Source organism: Mya arenaria, chromosome 11, assembly GCF_026914265.1.
Source record: "Mya arenaria isolate MELC-2E11 chromosome 11, ASM2691426v1".
In the NCBI taxonomy this organism is placed as follows: Eukaryota; Metazoa; Mollusca; class Bivalvia; order Myida; family Myidae; genus Mya; species Mya arenaria.
Genome location: NC_069132.1, coordinates 8,269 through 21,187, shown reverse-complemented (window position 1 = coordinate 21,187; position 12,919 = coordinate 8,269). Strand labels below are relative to the sequence as shown.

Below are 12,919 nucleotides of genomic sequence, written 5' to 3'. Positions count from 1 at the left end.
CTTTTTAATTTATTTTTATTAGGCTTTATATAAGAATGCCATTTTCATCATTGGAGAATAGTGTTAAAGTTATCTCCTGTATAAGCATTTAAGGTTTTAAACTCCATATTTAAAAACCCAAACAGAAAAAAATACCTCGGGGTGCAGGGGAATTTGGCGGGGATTTGACCAGTAGTTTGTCTCCGCAGGGCGGGGTTTTACCAAGGATTGGCTGGACTGAAAGTCAAAGTCCCCGCTATTCTCCAGACCTGGGTGGGGGGCTGGTTACAATTGACTGGTGCATTATTGTGGCTTCTTGTGAAAATGACATCTTGTTTTGACTTTATTATACAGATATATTATACAACAGGCAGTATGGAGTACGAAACAAGTTTGCACAACTTCAAAACATACAATCTTTAAATGTTTCCGAAAAAAATAAAAAATAAGAAATATCCATCTTATTTTTTTTTCTCGACGCTCATTTTCAAACATCTTTTTCTTAACTTTATTCCCTCCTCCTGGCGCTTATTTTTGAAAAATTTCCCGTAAAACGAAAAATAAAAAAACTCTGGCCTTACTGTACATAGTGTTGATCAGTGGACCGGATTGTTATAAGTTACCTTCGTGGGTGTCCAATCTACTGTTTTTGCTATTTGAGTATTATTTTCGTGATCTTATTTGACATGTGTTTCTTGCGGCTGGAAGCTTAAGTTTGACACGCTTTTTGAAAAAATTGTTTTCTGTCTTGGTATTTTAAATGATGAATAGAATGATGATTAAGTTCTTTTCTGATGATAAGAAATAGCCTCTTTTGCTTTCGGCCATTAAAGACCCCCATTTAAAAAAACACAAGACTAATACATGAAGAAAAAATAATGTTGGAATGCTTTCTCGTCGCAACGACAACGTTTAACAAGACATACATTAAAATAGATGACAAGGGGACTTTGAAAGCCACCGAGCACGATTATGACAACATTGCAAGCTCGGTTTGATTGGGCCTGTTCATTGGCAGCAATGGAGATACATATATTGCCCACGCAGTAATGGAGGCGTGCATATGGCGGCTAACATGGAACCTTCCATGAAAGTGTTTATAACATGTCATAAGGATGCGATGAAATTGAGTAGGCAGTCATACTATCACACTCCCTCCCATGTTTTCGCTCCGCAACCAACTCATTCGCCCCAATACCCCTTGAAAAATGAGCATAAATCGTTTCAATAAAAGTTTCACTAATCAATATGTGCAACAGTCACTAGCGAACGGTATTCGATTCATATAAGGTTTAGGAGTGTATTTTAGGAATGCGTTATGGCACTGTTCCTGTTGGGAGCGTTATGACTGTTTTCTGTTGGTATTTGTGTTGAATCCACGTTCCCCTCATTAAAATTGTATAAGTTTAATACACGCTGCACTGACGATATGATCCATTAAACGTTTAATTTAAAGTCCCCTGATGTTCCCTGAGTTGATTGTATAATCTTGTTTTTCACTGTCAATATAAATTGTGAATCAATATTTTAGTCAGCTATGAATCTACCTTTACGCTTTTAAGGCTCCAGTTTTGACACGATACTCAGTCTATGTGTATCACTTGTTGTACTTCTTGGTCATGGTTACAATAGTTATTGTTTCTAAGCACTAGGACCAAAACATCACAAATTCTTAACAAACAAGTAAAATCGAAATTTGATATCCCCCGATAAGCATCATTGAAGAACCAAACGAAATGTATGCATCTCTGCAGTGGGATGTTGTACAAACAAGTTTTGCCTAGATTGAATTAGTACACCAAGTACTACGCCACCTCATTCATTGCTCCTTTCCAAATGTCTGGTCGAGACTGTAGTGGAATCGTCAACGGTGTAGATAGACGTATTAGGACGACGAAACCCGCAGCCCAATTAATGAAGGCGACGTTCAATATGTACAGTATTTGAGTTCCGCACGAGCCGCTACAAGAGGACCGCATAGAACCGAACCAGGAGCCTGGTCTGGAGAGAATACATTGTCCCTTCATTGTGGCTTCATTTCTGAGATATTTAAATTGAAGAGTGTTTGATTGTATGATGGTTTATTTTTAATAGCAGTGATATTTTGCCGTATCCGGTCGGTGGTAATGATATGTCATTATATATATATATTACTGATATTAAAATTCACTTGAATCAGTTTCTGTCTTTTCATGTAAAAGACAGGGCGCATGGCAATATAAACGATTATGCACATGAAAGTTCAACTATTTGATTAGCCGATATTTATGTGATGTATTTTGTTGAATGGAATCAAGATTAAAACATAAGTAGGGATATAAATGGCATTTTTTTTAATTCATTGTCTCTGTTTCGCCAGTCGTGTTCTCATGGCATACGTGTGGCTGTTAGTTTTGTCATCGTCATATTAAGAAATGTTGAGAAACATAAACTGTACGTGCATGTGCACGTGTTAACTACTTCCTTCTACACGTTAAGTAATCCATGTACATTGTACAAAAAGCCTTTGCTACGTATACAAGTAAATCATTGTTACGATTACAGGTTATAACTGATAAAGACTGCTACTCGTAACAATATTTATTGCTATCACAATGTTCAAACATGCCATTACAAATCAGTGATAAGATAAGTGCATTCGATTGTGTGGTATTATGTTTAAATAACGCACCTTGAAATATGTCTCCTGATACACTGATTGGAACCTAGGCAAGTAGTTTATATACAGGTAACTAAGGTGGGTTCCGCATCAAGTTGTTGGGTTTCAGCCATACCAGAGTCATTTAACCAGCTTAAAGCGAATGCAACAACTGGTATAACATGTAATTTAGAGGCCAAATGTACTAAACGATCATATTACAAGTGCTAGGTTGTCATACAAACTCCATTCTTTAACATAAAACTTGTTTCAAATATCATACCCATATACATGAATAAATAATCGTAATATCATCATACTGTTTATTTAACATTTATTTTATTGTTCAAACTGTTTTAGCAAAAGCAAATGCGATTCAACATGTCTTTCAGATATTAAACAAGAACCTAAGGATATAATAATGACATCTTTTTACAGCAACATCACAAAATCACAAACTGTTTTACAGTTGTATTAAATAAATTGTTCAAAGTGCAATAAACACAGACAGACACACACAGATCTTATTACTTAATATCATAATAACTCATAGCTTCGCAGCAGATTGTTCGTCCATTTTCTGAAAAGTCTGTTTTGGGACCGTGTTGTTCTTGGTTTTGGTGGCAGTCTTGCTGTCAACCATCTTTGCAGTCCCGGCTTCGAGGCGCGCTGTGAACACGGCCAATCCGATCATAACCAAGCAAATCAGTGATATGCTGACACCGGCCACAGCTTCGATACCCTCATACTAGAATAAAGACAGCAGTGTGATAGAAGCCTTCATCAAACAATGAAGTATTCAAAAAAGGTTAATTTCATAGCCCAAGGGTAGGGCCACGGGACACGAATTTTGCACTCAAAAACAGTGCATTTGAAATGTATTACCCCCCATTTATTCTATTTCACCATATACCCTTTAAGCATACTCAATACGTTAATTTCTCACAAATTGTTTGCCACAGTGAAAGAGGGGGAGTGACATATCTATGCGTCCCTCTGTTCATCTGTCGGTCCGTCCGACACAAACATTGAGTGCATACTAGGCATATTAAGGGTAGACAGTGGGGTATTTTCCTATTATGTCCCTATTCTTTGTTTGTGCAACTGGTAGTTTTGATGTACATTCATCGACCTTGGGTGGAATAATGGCTAATGCTTTTGCTCCAGTTGGGGCAATTGTTATTCTCAGACGATATGAACTTAAAACGAAAATTTGAATAAGAACCTCGTTTAACATAAATGAAAACAAAATACACTTAAGTATACATATAAAGTACTCGCTTGATCTTAACTACATCCACTTTTGTTTGTAAAAATAGAAGTCATTATGTACAAAAACATCGCTCCGAAAGTAGAATAAATAATTTTCACTGGCATGAAATAATTTATTGAGAACAGTCGAAAGATAACGAGTATCATCGGTAATCGTCATGCGTAAACCGTATGATCTGTTCTAAAACATTGTTATTTGTGTTTGTTCTTTTTTCATTTTTTTTTCAAACCTGATCATCTTACATGGCTTTCTTGTACACTCGAAAGGTATTTTAATCTGGCACACGTAATGCCAGATAATTTACGAGGAACAAGACGTCACTTCCGATTTCTTTTGATTAATAATTTCTATAATATCTAGAGCCTATAAAGTTTTGCAAAGGACAGATTATTTAAATTTAAGTATCATGATGAACTACTGTGCTGATAATAAATGAACGTACATTAAATAACCATAAACATTTAAAGCTTTTTATAAGCAGCCGAGTTTTCACTCTTCGAGCAGTGGATATTTAAGAAATTGAAACGCATTGGTACATGTCATTGTTACAAGATCGTATTGATTATTGTAAAGAGCGAGACCAAAAACCGTGATTGGGCATTAATTAAACACAACCCATCGTCTGAGCATTGGTCAAACACATGGCATTGTATTAGCATTGTACAAACACATGTCCTTGAATGGACATTGGTTAAACACATGGCATTGTATTAACATAGTACAAACACATGTCATTGAATGGACTTTGTACAAACACACGTCATTGTATTAGCATTGTACAAACACATGTCATTGAATGGACATTGGTCAAACACATGTCATTGAATGGACATTGGACAGACACATGTCATTGAATGGACATTGGACAAACACATGTCATTGAATGGACATTGGACAAACACATGTCATTGTATTAGCATTGTACAAACACATGTCATTCAATGGACATTGGACAAACATATGTCATTGTATGGGCATTGGTCAAACACATGTCATTGTATGGGCATTGGACAAACACATGTCATTCAATGGACATTCGGCAAACACATGTCATTATATGGGCATTGGTCAAACAAATGCCATTGAATGGACATTGGACAAACACATGGCATTGTATGGACATTGGACAAACACATGCCATTATATGGGCATTGGACAAACACATGTCATTATATGGGCATTGGTCAAACACGTGTCATTGTATTAGCATTGTACAAACATATGTCATTGAATGGACATTGGGCAAACACATGGCATTGAATGGACATTGGACAAACACATGTCATTATTTGGGCATTGGACAAACACATGTCATTATATGGGCTTTGGTCAAACACATCTCATTGTATTAGCATTGTACAAACACTTGTCATTGAATGGACATTGGACAAACACATGTCATTATATGGGCATTGGTCAAACACATGTCATTGAATGGACATTGGACAAACACATGTCATTATATGGGCATTGGTCAAACACATCTCATTGAATTGACATTGGACAAACACATGTTATTATATGGGCATTGGACAAACACGTTTCATTATAATGTATGGGCATTGGACAAACACATGTCATTATATGGGCATTGGTCAAACACATGTCATTGAATTGACATTGGACAAACACATGTTGTTATATGGGCATTGGACAAACACGTTTCATTATAATGTATGGGCATTGGACAAACACAGTGAGTGTATACCACGTGATAAATTGCGTCATAAATGCTACGTCGGAAGGCAATATTTTGCTTCGATTGAAGACTTAAAACAATGATAACTTTTCATTTTCTTTCCCATTTTAAATGACACATAGCGCAGTCTATGCAGCTTACGGAGCCCCGCCTTCGGTCTTTCACCAAATTTTGATTGAGAGTTTAGTTTCTTATAACACTTCGACAAACCTTTTCACGATACGGCCGTCTGACGGAGCACTGTCAAAACATTGTTTGGGAAACAGGTTTGTCGAAGTGTTTGATGAAACTAATCACATTATCAAACTCCGGTGACAAAACAAAGGTGGGGCTCTTTAAGCTGCATAGACTGGCCTTTGTTTCATTTAAAATGGTGAAGTAAGCGAAAAGTTATCTTTGATTTAAGCAAAATATTGCCTTCCGACGTAGCATAAATGACGTGGTAAACACACACTGAAACAAATGTCATTGTATTAGCATTGTATAAACACATGTCATTGAATGGACATTGAAAAAAACACATTTCATTGAATGGAAAATGGACAAACACATGTCATTGAACAAACACATGTCATTGAATGGACATTGGACAAACACATGTTGATCTACTTATGATTTTAAGCAATATTATGCTGGAGTCACTTTTATCCAACTTTCTTTTCAAATGGGTTGAAACAAAAGAAACTCGATACCTAGTAATAAGACAAATACATCACAAACAAATTGTTTATATTACCGGTTTCTTCATCTTCTGTCGTTGAACCACTGGACCTTGACTTGCATTTTCTGTGGTAGTGAGCTCCGCAGTAGCTTCTGAGGCAGATGTGGTATCAGTGTCGGCTGGAGTGCTCGTTTCATCGATGTTTGTGGTAGTGCTACTTAGGTCAGGAGTCGTTGTTATTGATGTGGATTTAGTATCTGATGCATTTGAAGTTTCGACTGCCTGTGCTGTTGTCGATGGTGGTGTTGACGTCTTTGTTTCTGTTGATGTCGATGCTGTTGTATCTGTTTGATCTGATGCCGTTGTTGTTGTTGTTGTTGGTGTTGTTGTTGTTGGTGTTGTTGTTGGTGTTGTTGTTGTTGGTGATGTTGTTGAATTTTCATTTGTTGATGTAAAAGTTGTTGTTCCTGTTACATTTGCTGTTGTTGTTGGTGTAGCTGTTGTTACTTGCTCTGTTGTTGGACTAGATGATGTCGATGCTGCACATGCCGTGACAATAAGACACAGAGTAATAAACACCAATGCATCCTATAATCCATTGTTGTATATTTCTCAAATTGTTATTTCTGACTCGAGTAAACTTCCTTGTTTTATCCCTAATAAACTATGACACGTTTTGATAACAATTCAAGTGAGCATATTACCCAATGAGATAAGGGACATGTACAATTGATATCTCTTATCAGTTTCAATACTCTTTCAAAAGCGTGTTTTTACGTATTGATATCGACCGCAAAGTACTTACTTCTTTTAACTTTTAAAATATAAATTGAATGCTGAAAACTGTGCACTTAAAGAATTAAAGCCCAATTGTAAAATATCCTTTCTTCGGCAAGTTGTATATTATGACGATGAAATTAAATGTATTTCTTAATGGAGGTAAAAAGATCTACATATTGAAATGAACAATATGCAAATTTAATATAAACATCTAAGACCGCACCCAATATAATTGTGTGAAGTTAGCTATACCTATCTATGCCGTTCGACATAAGGAAAATGAAAAACGTACAAATATGAATGACGTTCTGGCATGTCCAATGTCAAATGTCGTCCAGGGCCTTCAATTTCAAAGTACAATGTCATGCCAGCAAGACATTTATTTTTTGAATGTGCAAAATAATCCCAAATTGTGCCAGTTCGACACTCCTTTTTAAATGTCCAATGTCTTGCAACACGACATTCATTTTCCGAACGCCAATGTCGTGACAACACGATATTCATGTATTGAATGTCTAAAGTCCAATGCCGTTCCATTCATGTTTTGAATGTTCAATGTCGTGCAAGCAACATATTCATCTTTTGAATGTCCAATGTCGTGCAAGAAAGACATTCATCTTTTGAATGTCCAATGTCGTGCAAGCAAGACAATCATCACTTGAATGTCCAATGTCGTGCAAGCAAGACATTAATATTTTGAATGTCCAATGTCGTGCAAGCAAGACATTCATCTTTTGAATGTCCAATGTCGTGCAAGCAAGACATTCATCTTTTGAATGTCCAAAGTCGTGCAAGCAAGACATTCATCTTTTGAATGTCCAAAGTCGTGCAAGCAAGACATTCATCTTTTGAATGCCCAATGTCGTGCAGGCAAGACATTCATCTTTTGAATGTCCAAAGTCGTGCAAGCAAGACATTCATCTTATGAAAGTCGGACGTTTAGCTAACTACACACAATTGCTATATAAGTGAACTATGAAGCAAACCATGTTTCATACAACAGCCTGAACTAGAAACAGATAGTGCAGACATGATGTAGGTGTAGTCGTGAAATGTTTTTGTAGTACCGAATATTCGATTCCAAAATAACAGGAACTGTTTTAGGGACACATGTATAAGCGCATATACTAGCGAGTTTGTGAGAGTTGACAGTGCTGATAAGTTTAATGAAAATTTTCAAACTTTTGATGAAATGTTTGCTTCCGGATAATCTCCTTTCCAGAATGTATGAATTTTAATTAGTATGCCTGCATGGCCCATTTCACAGTGTTTCCGTAAAACTTCGGAAATATTCGGTAAGTCATGTCACGTAGCGAATAATCACATGACTCAGTTCGCCGATCAAATGCTTGTAGAATTCCTGCTAGTAAATTTACATGTTTGTTTATGAAAAAAGTACCATCAGTTTAAATCAGGAAGTTATGGAAATATTTTGATTTAATACGAAACAGTACACACGTGTTCATTAAAGTTCGTTGAATAAGTGAGCAAAGCGAGAATGCGTGGTAGCAGGGAAAACGGGCCGTGCTTTTACCTTACAGGTGGCCGCGCAGTGACGTGTGAATGTGTTGGTTTTGCTTTCGTTCCGAAAATAGCGGGGCCTTACCTAGGTATCCCGGGTTGCGGGGGGCATTTGGCGGGATTTTTACCATCAGTTTGTCCTCGAAGGGCGGGGATTACCCGGGATTGGCTGGACCGAAAGTCAAAGTCCCCGCTATTCGCTGGACCTGGGGGCTGACTGTTGAATAACGGGAACAACGCAATAAGGTGACGAACTACAAACGTTTTTCGAAATAACAGGCGCGTAAAAAGAAAATTGACATTGGGGCCGCGGAATGGGTGGCCTCCTTTATTCAATTTTAAGCATTTAAAAACTCGATTGAGTTCAGGTTTTATTTTCATGTTTTATCTAAACCTTTTTCGGTTAAAAGAGTTGATAGATATAAAACTATTATCGTTTAGAAACAATTATTCACTATTACATTTATTCCATATTTATTTCATACATGCAATTTCTGTACCATATACAATTATAAATTGTCACAGTAATTCAAACACATTTAATACATGAATATGCACATTTTGTCGAATAATTAAATCACTATCATTCAGAACTTGCCGAAAATGGAAATTCGGTGTTCCATACCACTGACAAATTCATTGATGACGCCCTTGTATGCTGAATGTCGTCAGCTTCGGTAGGGTCCTCTATAAGCCGTGTAGTTAAAGTCCTTTCTTCCTCAAAATGAGAAGAACATGTTCACACTTAAGTACAAGCAATGGCCTCACATAAATTGCAACAGATTTCTTTCAACTGGTTTATTTTCATAAATATGTCCTGTATAACGTCCTAAGGAATCCAATTGGTGGAAAGTATTCAAAAGAACGGAAATCGGTGATGGCATTTTCCTATACTATCAACAATCTTCCAGAAATTTATGAATATGAGATATTGGATATTTGGTGCAGTACAGTGCATGTCCCGGTTTTATTTTCCCGGTCAGCTCCTTCTTTGACAATTGTCTGGCTTATTTAATATTATTAGCACAAGAATTATTTTTTTCATAGCACTCTTAATAGGCAGCAATTTAAGTTCATCGTAACTTTTGTATTTTATGCTTTAAACTGTTCTTACAATATGTTTCTAGCTCTTGTCATTGCATTATGTTTGAAAAGATAGATTACAACACATTGTTTTTTGTGTCCTTATATTCGTATACTTTTCGGATACAATTTTTAATAGTAGCCTTATTTTTTGTTATATTTATTTAAATTGTTGGTTGATTTGTATTTTAATTTGCAACTAATATGGTTCTTTAGGATAACTACCTCCTGAATTTTTCAAGATTTAAATTGCAGCATTCACAAAATTGTCATTTTGGATTATGACAGTACCTGGCAACTCAACTAATAATTCGGAAAATAAACTTAAAACGGGCAAAAGACATTTTCGTTAACTGATACACAACAGTTACTGTATGAATAATCATGTTTGTGTATAGAAATCTACTCGGATCTTTGTGCAGCAATGTGCAAGCTTCAGGTGGAACATCCAGATGTCTACCAGAGATTTGAAGAGTGAAATCATGTGGTCAGAAGAATTCATCGCCTATGGGCTGGCCTCTCAGTAAATCTTATCATCGAGCAGGTGCGGTTGAGGAGTATGAAGACTAGTTTTGCCCTCACAAGGGGGCGAGAGATGACAGGGCAGCAGCGTGTAACATGGTTCCTCGCTATGCCGGCTTGTGCTGAAGTCAACAATGCTATGCACGAGCTAACAGTAGTAAACTACACCACTGGTGAGCAGAACAAACACATGACAGAAGCAAGACAAGCACGTGACATGAAGGGCACACATACTATTTATTTTTTTATAGTCCGAAATCTAAGCTTGCGTAGTAGTGTCTAGACTGGGGTCCATGAACAAATTACTGTACATGTTGACAAAGCGAGGACCATCGGAAACATCATCTTGGCTAGGATGGATGGACAAGCCACTGACGAGTACACATTCAATAGAAGGATAAGGCAACCACCTTAAGCACTCAATCCGCAGTGACGATTGGTGGCGAAGCAGTACAGGTGGATCCTCGACCTATTTTCCAGCGACTCACGAGATCTGGTATCATTGTTCAAATATGAGCTGTGCAATCACCCACCAGCACTGTTTGACACCTAACTGCTGCTTCGACAGCCACATAAACTAGTGCTAGCAGATGATACATGGGGCCTCCTCACACCTGACCTTCCAGAGATTACAGGCCAAGTTCAGTAAGTGCTGTATGGTAGAGCACTCTTGTTCAGCGCATCCCATGGACTCGTGGATCAACATACAATTACAAATGCAGGTTGTTCACTGAGTAAGGAAATATGGAGAGGCAGTTGTTGTGTTTGATGGTTATGAGGGCACATCCACGAAGGACATGACTAACCAGAGACGAGCAGTTGGAATGACTGGACCAACCGTGACTTTTGATGAGGACATGTCTGTTACAATATAGAAAGATGAGTTCATCGTAAAAAACACAAACAAGCAACAGTTCATCAACATACCGGTACTCAGTTGTCACCTGAAGAAGAAAACCAGTCGGACATTTTATGCCAAAGTTGATGCTGATCTCCTCATAGTACAGTTAACAATGGAATCTGCAACCACAACGAACATTGTTCTCATTGGTGATGAAACAGATCTGCGCATAGTCCTCATCTACCATGCCAACCTCGATTCCCTCGACCTCTTCTTCTTCGAACCTGAGCCAAAGAAGAGCACGAAAGATCCACGTGTGTGGAACATCAAAGTTCTCAAGCAGCAGCTGGATGCCAGAGTGTGCATTCACATCCTCTTCATGCATGCGACCAGTGGTTGTGACACGACATCCCGCCTGTATGGCATTGGTAAAGACGCCGCCCTCAAGAAATTCATAACCAGTTATTACTTCCGTGAGCAAGCTACAGTGTTTGGTACACCGTCAGCATCCACAACAGATGTTGAGGTAGCAGGACAGAATGCTTTGGTGTGTTTGTACAATGAGAAGCCTGGGGACTCAACTTTCTACGGTTAAACCGTTTTTGTTAGGAGGTGGCTACTAGCATTTCTCATGTACAGCCACAGAGCCGACCACCTACCTCCGTGTGTACTACCAGATGCACCAGTGGAAGGGACTGCGGATGGTAAACGAGTGACGGGATACTTTTCCCTGTCCAAACAGACTTACCACCAGCTCCACAGGAACTCCTGCAGGTCATCAGATGCAGCTGACAAGACAGATTGCAGAAGCCTGAGGTGCACATGCAAGAAACATATTAACATTGAGTTTTATGCTGTATGTATCAGGGTGTGCTTATTCATTTCAAGAGGCTGAATGTGATAACGATGAACTTGACGATCATGAAACAGTGACTGAGCAACCAGACAATGTCGGACATCTAAACAATTTATGTTGACCTATTATAAAGAATTATATTGATGTCTCTTTAAAATAGGTATTTATGAATAAACGACTTCTTATCGTTATGCATGATAATTTGTGTTGAAAATAAGTGCATGCACTATGGAAGTAAATATGTCAGGCTTATACGTGGATGTAAGTCATCTAGAGGTCTTATCTAAAGACAATGGTCACTACTAAAGCCTGATCTCCCTATGCAAATGTGTGTTTAGCTATAAATATATTGTTAGAAAGTTGCTAAATATCCCATTATAAAGTAACAAAAAGTGGTACGAAGGTAGGGTTAAAAATATTTTTTTTAATTTACTTTCCACCAGTTGGATTCCTTATGACGTTTTTGGGCTTTAGATAACACTTTTATGAGTAATGAACACTTCTCAGATATTCTGTTGCAATTTGTGGTATGTTTGCCATTAACCCGGTTTCGGGTTTATGTTTAAACATTTTGCTGCTGAGCTTGTTTCTATTGGTTTTCGCATAAATATTGGCCCTTATTTGTCACAAAATGACTCTACTAATTCACGACATGTTTCATGTTTCAACCTCACATTTTTCTCTTTGTTTTCTGACAATTCAGCACGTAAAAACCATGCTCTGCAAAGGTTTATATCTTTACACGAAAGTCGACGAAATGTCAACTCTAATCCTGTTTCAAATCGACTTTTACAGCCGACCAAGCAATTTGTGGTAAAAATTATACAGGTTCAAAGTTCTATTACATAAGTTTATTTACAGTAGTAGGTATTTTTGGGACGTTTCTAGACATGGTCTTATAAGCATTTGATTGGCCAGACGCCATTGTGTTCGGATGGCGTCCGTCAATTTCCGTGACAGGTCGGTAAAATTCGGAGTGAAATGGGGTTTTAAGCCAAATCAGACATAACAAACCCCAATGTCAAGTACTTAATGACGTTAACGTAGGTCATTCGTGTTTCAGCAA

General features: G+C 37.7%; 1 protein-coding gene across 1 annotated transcript; it reads right to left on the bottom strand.

The window, feature by feature from the left end:
• Positions 1–2,544: 2,544 nt before the first annotated feature.
• On the bottom strand, positions 2,545–10,136 carry LOC128207726 (uncharacterized). The gene is made up of 3 exons (XM_052910837.1): positions 10,041–10,136; positions 6,326–6,838; positions 2,545–3,365 (listed from the first exon to the last, which is right to left on the bottom strand). Exons 1-3 carry the CDS (start codon positions 10,134–10,136, stop codon positions 3,165–3,167), a joined length of 810 nt encoding a protein of 269 aa, XP_052766797.1. The 3' UTR covers positions 2,545–3,164.
• Positions 10,137–12,919: the final 2,783 nt, after the last annotated feature.

Coding starts and splice junctions, on each gene's coding strand:
- LOC128207726 (XM_052910837.1), bottom strand. CDS start 10,136: ATGAATTCTTCTGACCACATGATTTCACTCTTCAAATCTCTGGTAGAC. Junction 6,839..10,040: donor ATTGCTGCACAAAGATCCGA/GTAGATTTCTAT, acceptor AATGGATTATAG/GATGCATTGGTGTTTATTAC. Junction 3,366..6,325: donor GACAGAAGATGAAGAAACCG/GTAATATAAACA, acceptor TCTTTATTCTAG/TATGAGGGTATCGAAGCTGT.